Genomic DNA, 17,010 nt, shown 5'->3' with positions numbered 1-17,010 from the left:
AGTACCGTTTTTAATTCTTTAGTACTGTGATACTATAATAGTACCACTTTGTTAATTAATGTAAATAATTGAATAATACAATCTTATTGTTTTCTAATGTAACATTTAACACCAATAATAACTTCCCTGTCTGGTTGTTTTATCTTGTTTTCTTACACTTCTTTGTCTCACTTCTTGGTTTATTGGGGGGTGCTCAACAAAATCAATCAAAATCGCAATTTTTATTTATTCAAATTCTAAACAAATGTATAATTATTAAGAATCTTTTCAAAATCAACTTGTTTGTTTGTTTGTTTTTTAATTTGTATTTTCATATATTAAAGAGTCCATTTTGGATTATAAGCATTTAACAGCTCTTAGTGATGTTATTATTATTATTATTATTATAATTAATGTTATATTATTTGTGTTATTATTGTTATAATTGTATTATTATTAAAGCTGTTGTTTATTAATTTTAGTTTTTCCTCTTTTGTATTTTCAAGTATTATATTTTTATGTATTTTCAATTGCTTTGTAAATGTGTATTCTAAATATTGTAAAGTTGGGATTGGACATTGCTCTATTTCCTTTTATTAGATCGTTTAACGTTCTAAAAGTTCTTCAAATATATTTCTAAAGACGTTTCTTCGGCCAACACTGCATGTTTAAGTCGTACGTCCGCAGCCAAAGTTAGTATTTGTAAACCTGTTTTGAAAAGGTTTTATTATAACTTACATACCAAATAATATATTACGAGAATTGTGTTAAATTCGGGAATCAATTCTGAATAGAATCGTCACTTATACAAGCGGAATCGAATCGTGAGGTGCCCCGAGGTTCCGACCTTTAGTGTTTATAGTCCAAGTATTGTTTATACATCTTAGTTGTAGTTTTTATTAACAAATTTGGAGGTGCTGAAATCGTCATGTAAAATTGCTAATGCGAATCGGGAAAAGGTGCAAAGTATATCCAATACACTAGCATATTTTGCCAAGGGGACCCTTACTTTTGAGCAATTTCTATCAGGTGTGCTCGCTTTGTTTGTTGGCATGATAAATCATAACATTACCAAAAGGCCGTCCGGCTGAGTACTTTCTGAGTGCTTGTTTTACCCCCAAGCACGCACAAAGAAAAATACCACTTCAGCACAATTGACAATAATTATAGCAAGGGCCCTTAAGCATAACTCTTGTGTGATAATATATTCATAATTATTCTTACCCCCATATTCATAATTGATTTAGTTTTTTAAGATCAGCATGATTGTATGTCAGATATTTATGAGACAGTATATCTTTCTAATCAACCTGACCTAAGCCTAAGAAGGATGTGCCTAATAAATAATAATCCTCTAGATTATTAGATATAATTATTAAATACAATTATTATTTGTAGTGGAAAAGTTGGTTAAGAACCCCTGATATAAAATACTCAACTTTCTTTTTATAAACAAGCCAAAACAACAACAACATGCTGCTGTCCTGTGCCAACACACACAGAAGTCCCTTTGGTGCCCTCACAAACAATCAGAAATTCTTAAGTTTAACGACCATTTTGCTCCAATAACAAACATTTTTCACTTTTTACATTAATATCGTGAGATCGACAGGCGGATCGGTGCGGCGTCTTCAGTAATGCGGACGTTGTATCGATCCGTTGTGGTGAAGAAGGAGCTGAGCCGGAAGGTAAAGCTCTCAATTTACCGGTCGATCTACGTTCCCATCCTCACCTATGGTCATGAGCTTTGGGTCATGACCGAAAGGATAAGATCACGGGTACAAGCGGCCCAAATGAGTTTCCTCCGCCGTGTGGCGGGGCTCTCCCTTAGAGATAGGGTGAGAAGCTCTGCCATCCGGGAGGAACTCAAAGTAAAGCCGCTGCTCCTCCACATGGAGAGGAGCCAGATGAGGTGGTTCGGGCATCTGGTCAGGATGCCACCCGAACGCCTCCCTAGGGAGGTGTTTAGGGCACGTCCAGCTGGTAGGAGGCCACGGGGAAGACCCAGGACACGTTGGAAAGACTATGTCTCCCGGCTGGCCTGGGAACGCCTCGGGATCCCCCGGGAAGAGCTAGACGAAGTGGCTGGGGAGAGGGAAGTCTGGGCTTCCCTGCTTAGGCTGCTGCCCCCGCGACCCGACCTCGGATAAGCAGAAGATGATGGATGGATGGATGGACATTAATATCGTCAAAGGAGCAGACAGAGGGAGAGAAGGGAGGGATGCTGTGTGTGAAAGAGGTACTGCAGTGAAATAAATCTGCTTTGGCATATTTTTCCAGAAAATTGCAGTCTCATCACAATTAAAACCAGCTGAGGTACAAACAGGTGAAATGTATCAATACAAAGTTGCAATGTTGACTTTAACACAAACATGCCTTTCTTTAAAACTGTCATCTTTTTTTAATAATAAAACTAAAAATCAACATTGTTATGAATGATTAATTTATTTAAGGCTCCAATGATGAATATTGCATTTTGGAATACTTTTCAAGGAAATATTGCATATTTTGTGTGTTTGCCATTCTCGAACAAAAAAATAAACATTTAAAGGCGATTACAGAAGAATATTTTAACACTTTTAAGAGTCCTTTTGGATCACCAAGAATTTTGGTGTCATCGATCCAGCAATAATAATTGCTTACAATCATTGTTGTCACGAATTATTGACCTTTTTCAAATATTACATCCATCTATCATAAGGGACGGCGTGGCGCAGTGGAAGAGTGGCCGTGCGCAACCCGAGGGTCCCTGGTTCAAATCCCACCTGGTACCAACCTCGTCACGTCCGTTGTGTCCTGAGCAAGACACTTCACCCTTGCTCCTGATGGGTGCTGGTTGGCGCCTTGCATGGCAGCTCCCTCCATCAGTGTGTGAATGTGTGTGTGAATGGGTAAATGTGGAAGTAGTGTCAAAGCGCTTTGAGTACCTTGAAGGTAGAAAAGCGCTATACAAGTACAACCCATTTATTTATTTATCATTTATCATATTACATCCCCAAAATTGCTAATTTTATATAGGGATTTAAACAAACTGTATATTGACAAATAGACCTGAAGTTGATCTAGACATTTAGGCATTGAATAAAACATTAATATGTGACTTATATTTTGCCACCATTGTCACCCACATCTGCGGTCCTCTCCAAGGTTTCTCATAGTCATTCACTTTGACATCCCAAAGGGTTGTGAGTTTTTCCTTGCTCTTATTTGGGCTCTGAACCGAGGATGTCGTAGTGGCTTGTGCAGCCCTTTGAGACACTTGGGATTTAGGGCTATATAAATAAACATTGATTGATTGATTGATTGATTGATTGATTCCCGCCCTGCACTTGAGCCGGTGAGTCTGCAACTGGACGTGGATTCACGTGCAACAAAGTTATTGGAATATGGTACCGTTTAATTTGACGTGAATTGGTACAGTGTTGTACCGGCCGGTGGGTAAAAAGTAACACATTTGGTACCCATCCCTAATTAGCACAATTATTAAGTGAATAGACTAAACTGATTGTTGATTCTCCGTCTTGTGGTTCTTCTCTCCAAACATGTCAGCATCATTTAATTGTTTAAATCATTACAGGCACAATAGTCTCTTAATTGTCAATTGTTGCAATTATTATTAGACTATAATGTTTTTGGTAGAGTTTGGGTGCTGCACTGTAAGACTGTTTTGGCAATTTTTCTAAAGTTTTGAGAATATTATTTCTACTTGAACCAAAGTAATTGCGAAAAACTGCAATAAAGTACTTACTGTATGTGATCTTAAACAAAACGTTGGTGTGATACCAGAAAGGTTGGTTCTTTGGACCAACATGAAGGGAGAGTAGAAAACCAATCAGAATCTGACCTCTACATGAACATCAATAATCTGTTATTTTCCCGACTGTTATATATGAAAAGGGGACTAACAGAGTGTATTTGGATCTCCAGTATTCAGTACGGTATCAAGGCACTCTCGCTAATTTCCAGCGTTACAACATACCTCGAACCACTGGCCGTGCGACTGCATCTTCAGAACCACGCAAGGGTCGGGTTTGGAGAGGGCGTCTCGGTCTGAGATTCCCCGACAGGCCACTCTCAGCTCCACTTTGGTCAGGCACGGAGAGCTGATGAAGCCCAGCGTGGCCTCTGCAGACTCGTAGATGTTACTCATGATGAATACTCAATCTCACTGTAAAAAGGAGAAAGAGAGAGAGAGAATGACATACGTGGGAGGGTAATTTTACCAGATAAACGGACGGGTAGACAGATAGATGGATGGATGGAGAGATAAATAGATAGATGGATAGATAAATAGATAGATATACAGATAGATGGAAGGATATATAGATGGATGAACTGACAGACCGACAGATGGATGGACGGATGAATGAATGAAACCAACAAACAGAATGACAGACACTTTGTCTGTCGGTCAGTCTGTCCTTTCATCCGTCCATCAAGCCGTCTATCTGTCTTTTTGTCACATAGACAGATAGACTAACTATCTGTCTGTTTTTGGGTCAATGGTTTAATCAGTCGGTCCGTTGGTCGGTCCGTCTGTCAGTCGGCACATCGGTCGGTCAGCATATAAACAGATAGACGGATACACAGATGGATGAATAGACGAACAGACACACAGATAGATAGACGGTTGAATGGACCGACAGAAAGTTGGTCTGTTGGTCAGTCTGTTCTTTCATCCGTTGATCAAGCCGTCTACCTGTCTGTTTGTCAGATATACACATAGACAAACTATCTGTCTGTCTTTGGGTCAATGGTTTAATCAGTCGGTCCGTTGGTCGGTCCGTTGGTCGGTCTGTCTGTCAGTCGGCACATCGGTCAGTCAGCATATAAACAGATAGACGGATACACAGATGGACAGATGGATGAATGGATGAACAGACACACAAATTGATAGATGGTTGACCAACAGAAAGACAGAAAGTTGGTGTGTCGGTCAGTCTGTCCTTTCATCCGTCCATCAAGCCATCTACCTGTCTGTTTGTCAGATAGACAGATGGACAAACTTTCTGTCTGTCTTTGGGTCAATGGTTTAATCAGTCGGTTTGCTGGTCGTTCTGTCGGTCGATCTGTCTGTCAGTCAGCACATCGGTCAGTCAGCATATAAACAGATAGACGGATACACAGATGGATGAATAGACGAACAGACACAGATAGATAGAAAGTTGAATGAATCGACAGAAAGTTGGTCTGTTGGTCAGCCCGTTCTTTCATCCGTCGATCAAGCCGTGTACCTGTCTGTTTGTCTGATATACACATAGACAACTGTCTGTCTTTGGGTCAATGGTTTAATCAGTCAATCCGCTGGTCGGTTCGTTGGTCAGTCAGCATATAAACAGATAGACGGATACACAGATGGATGAATAGACGAACAGACACACAGATAGATATACGGTTGAATGGACCGACAGAAAGTTGGTCTGTTGGTCAGTCTGTTCTTTCATCCGTTGATCAAGCCGTTTACCTGTCTGTTTGTCTGATATACACATAGACAAACTGTCTGTCTGTCTTTGGGTCAATGGTTTAATCAGTCGGTCCGCTGGTCGGTCCGTTGGTCGGTCTGTCTGTCAGTCGGCACATCGGTCAGTCAGCATATAAACAAATAGACGGATACACAGATGGATGAATAGACAAACAGACACACAGATAGAAAGACGGTTGAATGGACAGACAGAAAGACAGAAAGTTGGTCTGTCGGTCAGTCTGTCTTTTCATCCGTCCGTCGAGACATTTACCTCTCTGTTTGTCGGATAGACACATGGATTAAAACTGTCTGTCTTTGGGTCAATGGTTTATTCAGTCGGTCCGGTGGTCGATCCGTTGGTCGGTCGGTCTGCATATAAACAGATAGACGGATGCACAGATGGATGAATAGACGAACAGACACCCAGATAGATAGACGGTTGAATGGACTGACGGAAAGACAGAAAGTTGGTCTGTCGGTCAGGCTGTCCTTTCATCCGTCCATCAAGCTGTCTACCGGTCTGTTTGTCAGATAGACAGACTAACTGTCTGTTTTTGGGGCAATGGTTTAATCAATCGGTCGGTCTGTCTGTCAGTCAGCGCATCTGTCAGTCAGCATATAAACAGATAGACGGATACACGGATGGATGAATAGACGAACAGACTCACAGATAGAAAGACGGTTGAATGGACCGAGAGAGAGTTGGTCTGTCGGTCAGTCTGTCCTTTCATCTGTCCGTCGAGCCATCTACCTGTCTGTTTGTCGGATAGACACATAGACAAACTATCTGTCTGTCTTTGGGTCAATGGTTTAATCAGTCGGTCCGGTGGTCGATCCGTTGGTCGGTCGGTCTGCATATAAACAGATAGACGGATGCACAGATGGATGAATAGACGAACAGACACCCAGATAGATAGACGGTTGAATGGACTGACAGAAAGACAGAAAGTTGGTCTGTCGGTCAGGCTGTCCTTTCATCCGTCCATCAAGCTGTCTACTGGTCTGTTTGTCAGATAGACAGACTAACTGTCTGTTTTTGGGTCAATGGTTTAATCAGTCGGTCGGTCCGTCTGTCAGTCAGCATATAAACAGATAGACGGATACACGGATGGATGAATAGACGAACAGACTCACAGATAGAAAGACGGTTGAATGGACCGAGAGAGAGTTGGTCTGTCGGTCAGTCTGTCCTTTCATCTGTCCGTCGAGCCATCTACCTGTCTGTTTGTCAGATAGACACATAGACAAACTATCTGTCTGTCTTTGGGTCAATGGTTTAATCAGTCGGTCCGTTGGTTGGCCCATTGGTCGGTCTGTCTGTCAGTCGGCACATCGGTCAGTCAGCATATAAACAGATGGACGGATAAACAGATGGACTAATAGACAAACAGACACAGATAGATAGACGGTTGAATGGACCGACAGAAAGACAGAAAGTTGGTCTGTCGGTCAGTCTGTCCTTTCATCCGTCCATCAAGCTGTCCACCTGTCTGTTTGTCAGATAGACACGTAGACAAACTATCTGTCTTTGGGTCAATGGTTTAATCAATTGGTCCGGTGGTCGGTCCGGTGGTCGGTCTGTTGGCATTTAAATAAGATAGACGGATACACAGATGGATGGATAGACGAACAGACACATAGATAGATAGACGCTTGAATGGACCGACTGACAGAAAGACTGAACGTTGGTCTGTCGGTCAGTAAGTCTATTCCTCCGTCTGTCTGTCTGTGTCTCGGTCGGTTGGTCGGTCCTCGTTTGGTTGGGTGTACGGTCTGTTGGTCGGTTAAAATCGATTAATTCGATTAGAAAAAAGCTTTGATCTAAACTATGTTGATTCAATTCAATTATGTAATGAGTGTAACTGATAAAAAATGATAAAATCTGTTTTTTTATTTATATTTGTATCAAAGCCCACATGTTTCAGGTGCAATTACAATGCTGATAATGTCCCTCTATTAAAAAAAACGAATGAATGTTACGAACAGCAGTCAGAAAAAATAATATATTTGAACTATTTGACCTAAAATCTGCATTAAGGGCTTCAAAGTGTGTTTCATCTGCTGACTTGATTAATCGAAGAAGCTAATCAATAGATGACAAAAGCAGCCCTGATAGATGGACGGATGGAGTTACAAGGAGAAAGAAGAGTGTAGCGTTTAATAGACGTAACCTTGCAGCGGGGTTGCAGCTTTATTGTTCCTGTTGGTCACACAGCTCACAACGCTCCTTAACACTGAGCTCTAACCATCCTCCGTTGCTCAAAGCCCCAAGCTGGCCGAGCTTCATTCAGCGTGAGATATATAGCGTACTTGCAGCCGCACGGCAGCTTGACAACACGTGCCAGCTAGCACCTCGTCAACACTTACATCTCATTATTTTTCATCCGCACCAGAAGCTGATGTGTTAAAATGGTGACTTGTTAATTAGAGGCCTGATGAAATGCCTTTAAAAAAAAAAACCAGATTGCTGCACACCTACGCCTTATCTTGCAGATGGACCACTGACTACTCAGTGGTGTACAATTAAAACCTCTAATAGTTTCCATTTTATTGACTTGACAAGAGTGTGATGTTTTTTTGAAGGTCTTGCAGCAGCATCATCAATAATCATTTTGTTTCCACTCATAAATATGAATTTCTGCATTGCTAAGAACAATGATTTTAATGCACCATATCAGACATTTTATTGACTTAACATGAGTGTAATATGTTTTTTAAGTATTTGCAGCAGCATCAACTATCCTTTTGTTTCCACTCGTAAATGTTCATTTGTCCAATGCTAAGAAGAATGCTTTTAATGCTCCTTATCAAACACTTTATGGACTTTACAAGACTGTGATATTTTTAAGGCCCTGCAGCAGCATCAATAATCATTCTGTTTCCACTCGTAAATGTGTATCTTTCCAATCCAAACAACAATGATTTCAGTGCTCCATATCAAACAATTTATAGACTTTACATGACTGCAATATGCTTTTTTTAGGCATTGCAGCTGCATGGATAATCATTTTGTTTCCACTCATAAATGTAAATTTTTCCAATGCAAACAACAATGATTTTACTGCTGCATATCAAACATTTTATTGACTTTACATGAGTGTGATATGCTTTTTAGGCATTGCACCAACATGGGTAATCCATTTGTTACCACTCATAAATATGAATATGTCCAATGCTAAGTAGAATGATTTTAATGCTACATATCAAACATTTTAGTGACCTTACATCAGTGTGGTATGTTTTAAGGCTTTGCGCCAGCATCATTAATCCTTCTGTTTCCACTCATAAATATTAATTTGTCCAGTGCTAAGAACAATGATTTTTAACTCCATATCAAATTAAATCAACTTTATTTATATCAAATATTGTATTGCCTTTACATGAGTGTGACATGTTTTCAAGGCATTGCAGCATCATCAATAATCCTTTTGTTTCCACTCATAAATATGAATTTCTCCATTGCTAAGAACAATGATTTTAATGCACCATATCAGACATTTTATTGACTTAACATGAGTGTAATATGTTTTTTAAGTATTTGCAGCAGCATCAACTATCATTTTGTTTCCACTCGTAAATGTTCATTTGTCCAATGCTAAGAAGAATGCTTTTAATGCTCCTTATCAAACACTTTATGGACTTTACAAGACTGTGATATTTTTAAGGCCCTGCAGCAGCATCAATAATCCTTCTGTTTCCACTCATAAATGTGTATCTTTCCAATCCAAACAACAATGATTTCGGTGCTCCATATCAAACATTTTATAGACTTTACATGACTGCAATATGCTTTTTTTAGGCACTGCAGCAGCATGGATAATCATTTTGTTTCCACTCATAAATGTAAATTTTTCCAATGCAAACAACAATGATTTTACTGCTGCATATCAAACATTTTATTGACTTTACATGAGTGTGATATGCTTTTTAGGCATTGCACCAACATGGGTGATCCTTTTGTTACCACTCATAAATATTAATTTGTCCAATGCTAAGAACAATGATTTTTTACTCCATATCAAATCAAATCAATTTTATTTATATCAAATATTGTATTGCCTTTACATGAGTGTGACATGTTTTCAAGGCATTGCAGCATCATCAATAATCCTTTGGTTTCCACTCATAAATATGAATTTCTGCATTGCTAAGAACAATGATTTTAATGCACCATATCAGACATTTTATTGACTTAACATGAGTGTAATATGTTTTTTAAGTATTTGCAGCAGCATCAACTATCCTTTTGTTTCCACTCGTAAATGTTCATTTGTCCAATGCTAAGAAGAATGCTTTTAATGCTCCTTATCAAACACTTTATGGACTTTACAAGACTGTGATATTTTTAAGGCCCTGCAGCAGCATCAATAATCCTTCTGTTTCCACTCGTAAATGTGTATCTTTCCAATCCAAACAACAATGATTTCAGTGCTCCATATCAAACAATTTATAGACTTTACATGACTGCAATATGCTTTTTTTTAGGCATTGCAGCTGCATGGATAATCATTTTGTTTCCACTCATAAATGTATATTTTTCCAATGCAAACAACAATGATTTTACTGCTGCATATCAAACATTTTATTGACTTTACATGAGTGTGATATGCTTTTTAGGCATTGCACCAACATGGGTAATCCTTTTGTTACCACTCATAAATATGAATATGTCCAATGCTAAGTAGAATGATTTTAATGCTACATATCAAACATTTTAGTGACCTTACATCAGTGTGGTATGTTTTAAGGCTTTGCGCCAGCATCATTAATCCTTCTGTTTCCACTCATAAATATTAATTTGTCCAGTGCTAAGAACAATGATTTTTTACTCCATATCAAATCAAATCAACTTTATTTATATCAAATATTGTATTGCCTTTACATGAGTGTGACATGTTTTCAAGGCATTGCAGCAGCATCAATAATCATTTTGTTTCCACTCATAAATATGAATTTCTCCATTGCTAAGAACAATGATTTTAATGCACCATATCAGACATTTTATTGACTTAACATGAGTGGAATATGTTTTTTAAGTATTTGCAGCAGCATCAACTATCCTTTTGTTTCCACTCGTAAATGTTCATTTGTCCAATGCTAAGAAGAATGCTTTTAATGCTCCTTATCAAACACTTTATGGACTTTACAAGACTGTGATATTTTTAAGGCCCTGCAGCAGCATCAATAATCCTTCTGTTTCCACTCGTAAATGTGTATCTTTCCAATCCAAACAACAATGATTTCAGTGCTCCATATCAAACATTTTATAGACTTTATATGACTGCAATATGCTTTTTTTAGGCACTGCAGCAGCATGGATAATCATTTTGTTTCCACTCATAAATGTAAATTTTTCCAATACAAACAACAATGATTTTACTGCTGCATATCAAACATTTTATTGACTTTACATGAGTGTGATATGCTTTTTAGGCATTGCACCAACATGGGTGATCCTTTTGTTACCACTCATAAATATGAATATGTCCAATGCTAAGTAGAATGATTTTAATGCTACATATCAAACATTTTAGTGACCTTACATCAGTGTGGTATGTTTTAAGGCTTTGCGCCAGCATCATTAATCCTTCTGTTTCCACTCATAAATATTAATTTGTCCAGTGCTAAGAACAATGATTTTTAACTCCATATCAAATTAAATCAACTTTATTTATATCAAATATTGTATTGCCTTTACATGAGTGTGACATGTTTTCAAGGCATTGCAGCATCATCAATAATCATTTTGTCTCCACTCATAAATATGAATTTCTGCATTGCTAAGAACAATGATTTTAATGCACCATATCAGACATTTTATTGACTTAACATGAGTGTAATATGTTTTTTAAGTATTTGCAGCAGCATCAACTATCCTTTTGTTTCCACTCGTAAATGTTCATTTGTCCAATGCTAAGAAGAATGCTTTTAATGCCCCTTATCAAACACTTTATGGACTTTACAAGACTGTGATATTTTTAAGGCCCTGCAGCAGCATCAATAATCCTTCTGTTTCCACTCGTAAATGTGTATCTTTCCAATCCAAACAACAATGATTTCAGTGCTCCATATCAAACAATTTATAGACTTTACATGACTGCAATATGCTTTTTTTAGGCATTGCAGCTGCATGGATAATCATTTTGTTTCCACTCATAAATGTAAATTTTTCCAATGCAAACAACAATGATTTTACTGCTGCATATCAGACATTTTATTGACTTTACATGAGTGTGATATGCTTTTTAGGCATTGCACCAACATGGGTAATCCTTTTGTTACCACTCATAAATATTCATTGGTCTAATGCTAAGAACAATGATTTTAATGCTCCATATCGAATATTTTGACTTTACATGAGTATTATATGTTTTTAAGTCTTTGCAGCAGCATCGATTATCTTTTTGTTTCCACTCATAAATATTAATTTGTCCAGTGCTAAGAACAATGATTTTTTACTCCATATCAAATCAAATCAACTTTATTTATATCAAATATTGTATTGCCTTTACATGAGTGTGACATGTTTTCAAGGCATTGCAGCATCATCAATAATCATTTTGTTTCCACTCATAAATATGAATTTCTCCATTGCTAAGAACAATGATTTTAATGCACCATATCAGACATTTTATTGACTTAACACAAGTGTAATATGTTTTTTAAGTATTTGCAGCAGCATCAACTATCATTTTGTTTCCACTCGTAAATGTTCATTTGTCCAATGCTAAGAAGAATGCTTTTAATGCTCCTTATCAAACACTTTATGGACTTTACAAGACTGTGATATTTTTAAGGCCCTGCAGCAGCATCAATAATCCTTCTGTTTCCACTCGTAAATGTGTATCTTTCCAATCCAAACAACAATGATTTCAGTGCTCCATATCAAACATTTTATAGACTTTATATGACTGCAATATGCTTTTTTTAGGCACTGCAGCAGCATGGATAATCATTTTGTTTCCACTCATAAATGTAAATTTTTCCAATGCAAACAACAATGATTTTACTGCTGCATATCAAACATTTTATTGACTTTACATGAGTGTGGTATGTTTTAAGGCTTTGCATCAGCATCATTAATCTTTCTGTTTCCACTCATAAATATTAATTTGTCCAGTGCTAAGAACAATGATTTTTTACTCCACATCAAATCAAATCAACTTTATTCATATCAAATATTGTATTGCCTTTACATGAGTGTGACATGTTTTCAATGCATTGCAGCATCATCAATAATCATTTTGTTTCCACTCATAAATATTAATTTGTCCAATGCTAAGAACAATGATTTTAATGCTCCATATCAAATATTGTATTACCTTTACATGAGTGTACTATGTTTTTTTTAAGTATTTGCAGCAGCATCAATTTTTTTGTTTCCACTCATAAATATTCATTGGTCTAATGCTAAGAACAATGATTTTAATGCTCCATATCGAATATTTTGACTTTACATGAGTATTATATGTTTTTAAGTCTTTGCAGCAGCATCGATTATCTTTTTGTTTCCACTCATAAATATTAATTTGTCCAGTGCTAAGAACAATGATTTTTTACTCCATATCAAATATTGTATTGCTTTTACATGAGTGTGACATGTTTTTAAGGCGTTGCAGCAACATGGATAATCCTTTAGTTTCCACTCATAAATATTCATTTGTCTAATGCTGAGAACAATGATTTTAATGCGCCATATCAAACATTTTTACTTTACATGAGTATTATATGTTTTCAAGGCATTGCAGCAGCATCAATTATCCTTTTGTTTCCACTCATAAATATTATTTTGTCCAGTTCTAAGAACAATGATTTTAATGTGCCATATCAAACATTTTTACTTTACATGAGTATTATATGTTTTCAAGGCATTGCAGCAGCATCAATTATCCTTTTGTTTCCACTCATAAATATTAATTTGTCCAGTTCTAAGAACAATGATTTTAATGCGCCATATCAAACATTTTTACTTTACATGAGTATTATATGTTTTTAAGTCTTTGCAGCAGCATCAATTATCCTTTTGTTTCCACTCATAAATATTAATTTGTCCAATTCTAAGAACAATGATTTTAATGTGCCATATCAAATATTGTATTGCCTTTACATGAGTGTAATATGTTTTTTTAAGTATTTGCAGCAGCATTAATTATTGTTTTGTTTCCACTCATAAATATTAATTTGTCCAAGGCTAAGAACAATGATTTTAATTCGCCATATCAAATATTTTGACTTTACATGAGTATTATGTTTTTAAGTCTTTGCAGCAGCATCGATTATCTTTTTGTTTCCACTCATAAATATTAATTTTTCCAGTGCTAAGAACAATGATTTTTTTACTCCATATCAAATATTGTATTGCTTTTACATGAGTGTGACATGTTTTTAAGGCGTTGCAGCAACATGGATAATCCTTTAGTTTCCTCTCATAAATATTCATTTGTCTAATGCTAAGAACAACTATTTTAATGCGCCATATCAAACATTTTTACTTTACATGAGTATTATATGTTTTCAAGGCATTGCAGCAGCATCAATAATCCTTTTGTTTCCACTCATAAATATTAATTTGTCCAATGCTAAGAACAATGATTTTAATGTGCCATATCAAATATTGTATTGCCTTTACATGAGTGTACTATGTTTTTTTAAGTATTTGCACTAACATCAATTTTTTTGTTTCCACTCATAAATATTCATTTGTCCAATGCTAAGAACAATGATTTTAATGCTCCATATCAAATATTTTGACTTTACATGAGTATTATATGTTTTTAAGTCTTTGCAGCAGCATCGATTATCTTTTTGTTTCCACTCATAAATATTAATTTGTCCAGTGCTAAGAACAATGATTTTTTTTACTCCATATCAAATATTGTATTGCTTTTACATGAATGTGACATGTTTTTAAGGCATTGCAGCTCCATGGATAATCCTTTAGTTTCCACTCATAAATATTCATTTGTCTAATGCTAAGAACAATGATTTTAATGCGCCATATCAAACATTTTGACTTTACATGAGGATTATGTTTTTAAGTCTTTGCAGCAGCATCAATTATCCTTTTGTTTCCACTCATAAATATGAATTTGTCCAGTTCTAAGAACAATGATTTTAATGCTCCATAACAAATATTGTTTTGTCTTTACATGAGTGTAATATGTTTTTTTAAGGATTTGCAGCAGCATTAATTATTGTTTTGTTTCCACTCATAAATATTAATTTGTCCAATGCTAAGAACAATGATTTTAATGCTCCATATCAAATATTTTGACTTTACATGAGTATTATGTTTTTAAGTCTTTGCAGCAGCATCGATTATCTTTTTGTTTCCACTCATAAATATTAATTTGTCCAGTGCTAAGAACAATGATTTTTTTTACTCCATATCAAATATTGTATTGCTTTTACATGAGTGTGACATGTTTTTAAGGCATTGCAGCAGCATGGATAATCCTTTAGTTTCCACTCATAAATATTCATTTGTCTAATGCTAAGAACAACTATTTTAATGCGCCATATCAAACATTTTTACTTTACAAGAGTATTATATCTTTTTAAGTCTTTGCAGCAGCATCAATTATCCTTTTGTTTCCACTCATAAATATTAATTTGTCCAATTCTAAGAACAATGATTTTAATGCTCCATATCAAATGTTGTATTGTCTTTACATGAGTGTAATATGTTTTTTTGAAGTATTTGCAGCAGCTTCAATTATTGTTTTGTTTCCACTCATAAATATTCATTTGTCCAATGCTAAGAACAATGATTTTAATGCTCCATATCAAACATTTGGACTTTACATGAGTATTATATGTTTTAAGCCTTTGCAGCAGCATCGATTATCCTTTCGTTTCCACTCATAAATGTTAATTTGTCCAATGCTAACAGCAATGATCTTCCTGCGCCATATAAAAATTTGTGAATCCATTGTCTGAATCTATAACGTACGTTATTGCTGGCCTTCAGTCCAGTTAGTCTTTCCCCCAAAGGACAAGCGCGGGTCTGCTGATGTGCTTGCTGGTACAAAGTGAATATTAAAGCAGTGGTCTAGTAGTGTCCTCCTTGGGGATGTTAGCTCCTGGAACTGGGTCTGACTCTGACCTGGATCTGGCTCGCTCTGTCCTCCATAATTCATGTTCAATGTGTGTGTTGGTTGATTATTTTTAGCCAAGTGGGTTGAATGGGTAGTGTGTGTAGTCACATGCAGACATGGACCAAAAACCACAGGACAGCAGTGTGATATGCGGGCCAAGGTGACATGTTGTGTTACCGTGGGTGTATTATGCCTGGTGCTGACTTGAGTGTGTCCGTCTGTGTGTGTGTGTGGGTGTGTGTGTGTGTGTGTGTGTGTGGGTGTGGGTGTGTGCCAGTGCTTATTTGTTCCAGTCGAGAGCAGATGACAACGAAGTTAGCATTCTGCCGTAAGAGCACGTTGTCAACAGCTTTTGCAAGACTCCCTGAGGTGGAGGAAACGGCACAGTTGGTATACATAAGTACAGAGAAACCACTAAACGACCCAAAAGGGGTCCAATTTGGAGTTAGTCCAACATTTTTTTTGCAGGAAATTTGCTTGAAAGGTCAAAGCAATATTTTGAAAGTTCACACCACAGCTCAGTAAGCATTGACGGAACTTAAAAGTAGCGCCGGACAACGAGCAAACAGTGTCGGCGTTCAGCTCATTGGCTAGTGCTCTCGACACTGCGTGCGTAAACGCCCTGGCGCCTCAAGAGTCGCACTGGACACTGAGCGGACTCCTTGAGCTTTTGTGACATTTTCTAGCACTCTGGACTTTAAATCAGTATCGGAGTGAGCCTGGACCGAGCACGTTGGAATGCAGCTATCGGTTATTTTAGTAAACGGATGATAAATCGACGAATGACCGTTCGGATAAAACACACTTCATAGCCACAATGCGAATTGGAAAGCTGCTGATGGTGTGTTTGACTAAGAAGCAGCTGAAAGCAGACACTATCCAAGGTAAACGCCGTACAATATTCTTATCTTTTTTCCCTTTTTAAATGGTAAAACTGTACTGTTTTGGGGCCCAAGCACCAATTAAATTGATTTGAATTAATTTTAATGGGATATAAACCTGTTTTGAATTACAGAACCAATTTGTGGTATGACTGAAATTGGATGTTAATCACGTACACAAATGTTTTGAAGAAAAACACAGGACGGCTTCCTTTTGTGGCGTCACTTTGACTTTGATCACACAGCAGTCGTCTTCTATTCCACTGCAGTCGTGAACGGGGTGATGTTGGCGATGACACCGCCTGTATCGTAAATAAAGGCTTCATGATGATCGTTTTGTTACACGCCCTGTATTCTTTTCCTATGAATCAATCAAGTGCGAGTTGGAGAGATGGATGAGCGGACGTGTTTTCGTTATCTTCCCCGTGTGGAATGTACGGCGCCATGCCATATAATATACGGCGGGGGTGTCAAACCGCTTTTCTTTGAGGGCCACGTCGCAGTTATGGTTGCCCTCGGAGTCAAAAGTCTGCGAAAAATGTCCCAAAGTATCCCGCTTACATGACGCCAAACAGCATCAGAGACCAGG

The 17,010-nt window shown here is 37.2% G+C and overlaps 1 protein-coding gene across 1 annotated transcript in view; it reads right to left on the bottom strand.

The window, feature by feature from the left end:
• Positions 1 to 17,010, bottom strand: part of cpne4b (copine IVb) — a 103,347-nt gene that overhangs the window by 83,284 nt on the left and 3,053 nt on the right. The window contains exon 2 of the mRNA XM_061882764.1: positions 3,959 to 4,147. Coding sequence (XP_061738748.1) covers positions 3,959 to 4,129 — 171 coding nt within the window. The 5' untranslated portion in view covers positions 4,130 to 4,147. The remainder of the gene's footprint in view (positions 1 to 3,958; positions 4,148 to 17,010) is intronic.

The sequence above is a fragment of the Nerophis ophidion genome, linkage group LG21, assembly GCF_033978795.1.
Source record: "Nerophis ophidion isolate RoL-2023_Sa linkage group LG21, RoL_Noph_v1.0, whole genome shotgun sequence".
Classification (NCBI taxonomy): domain Eukaryota; kingdom Metazoa; phylum Chordata; class Actinopteri; order Syngnathiformes; family Syngnathidae; genus Nerophis; species Nerophis ophidion.
The sequence above is the reverse complement of the archived record's forward strand: the minus strand, read 5'-3'. Positions and strand labels throughout refer to the sequence as shown.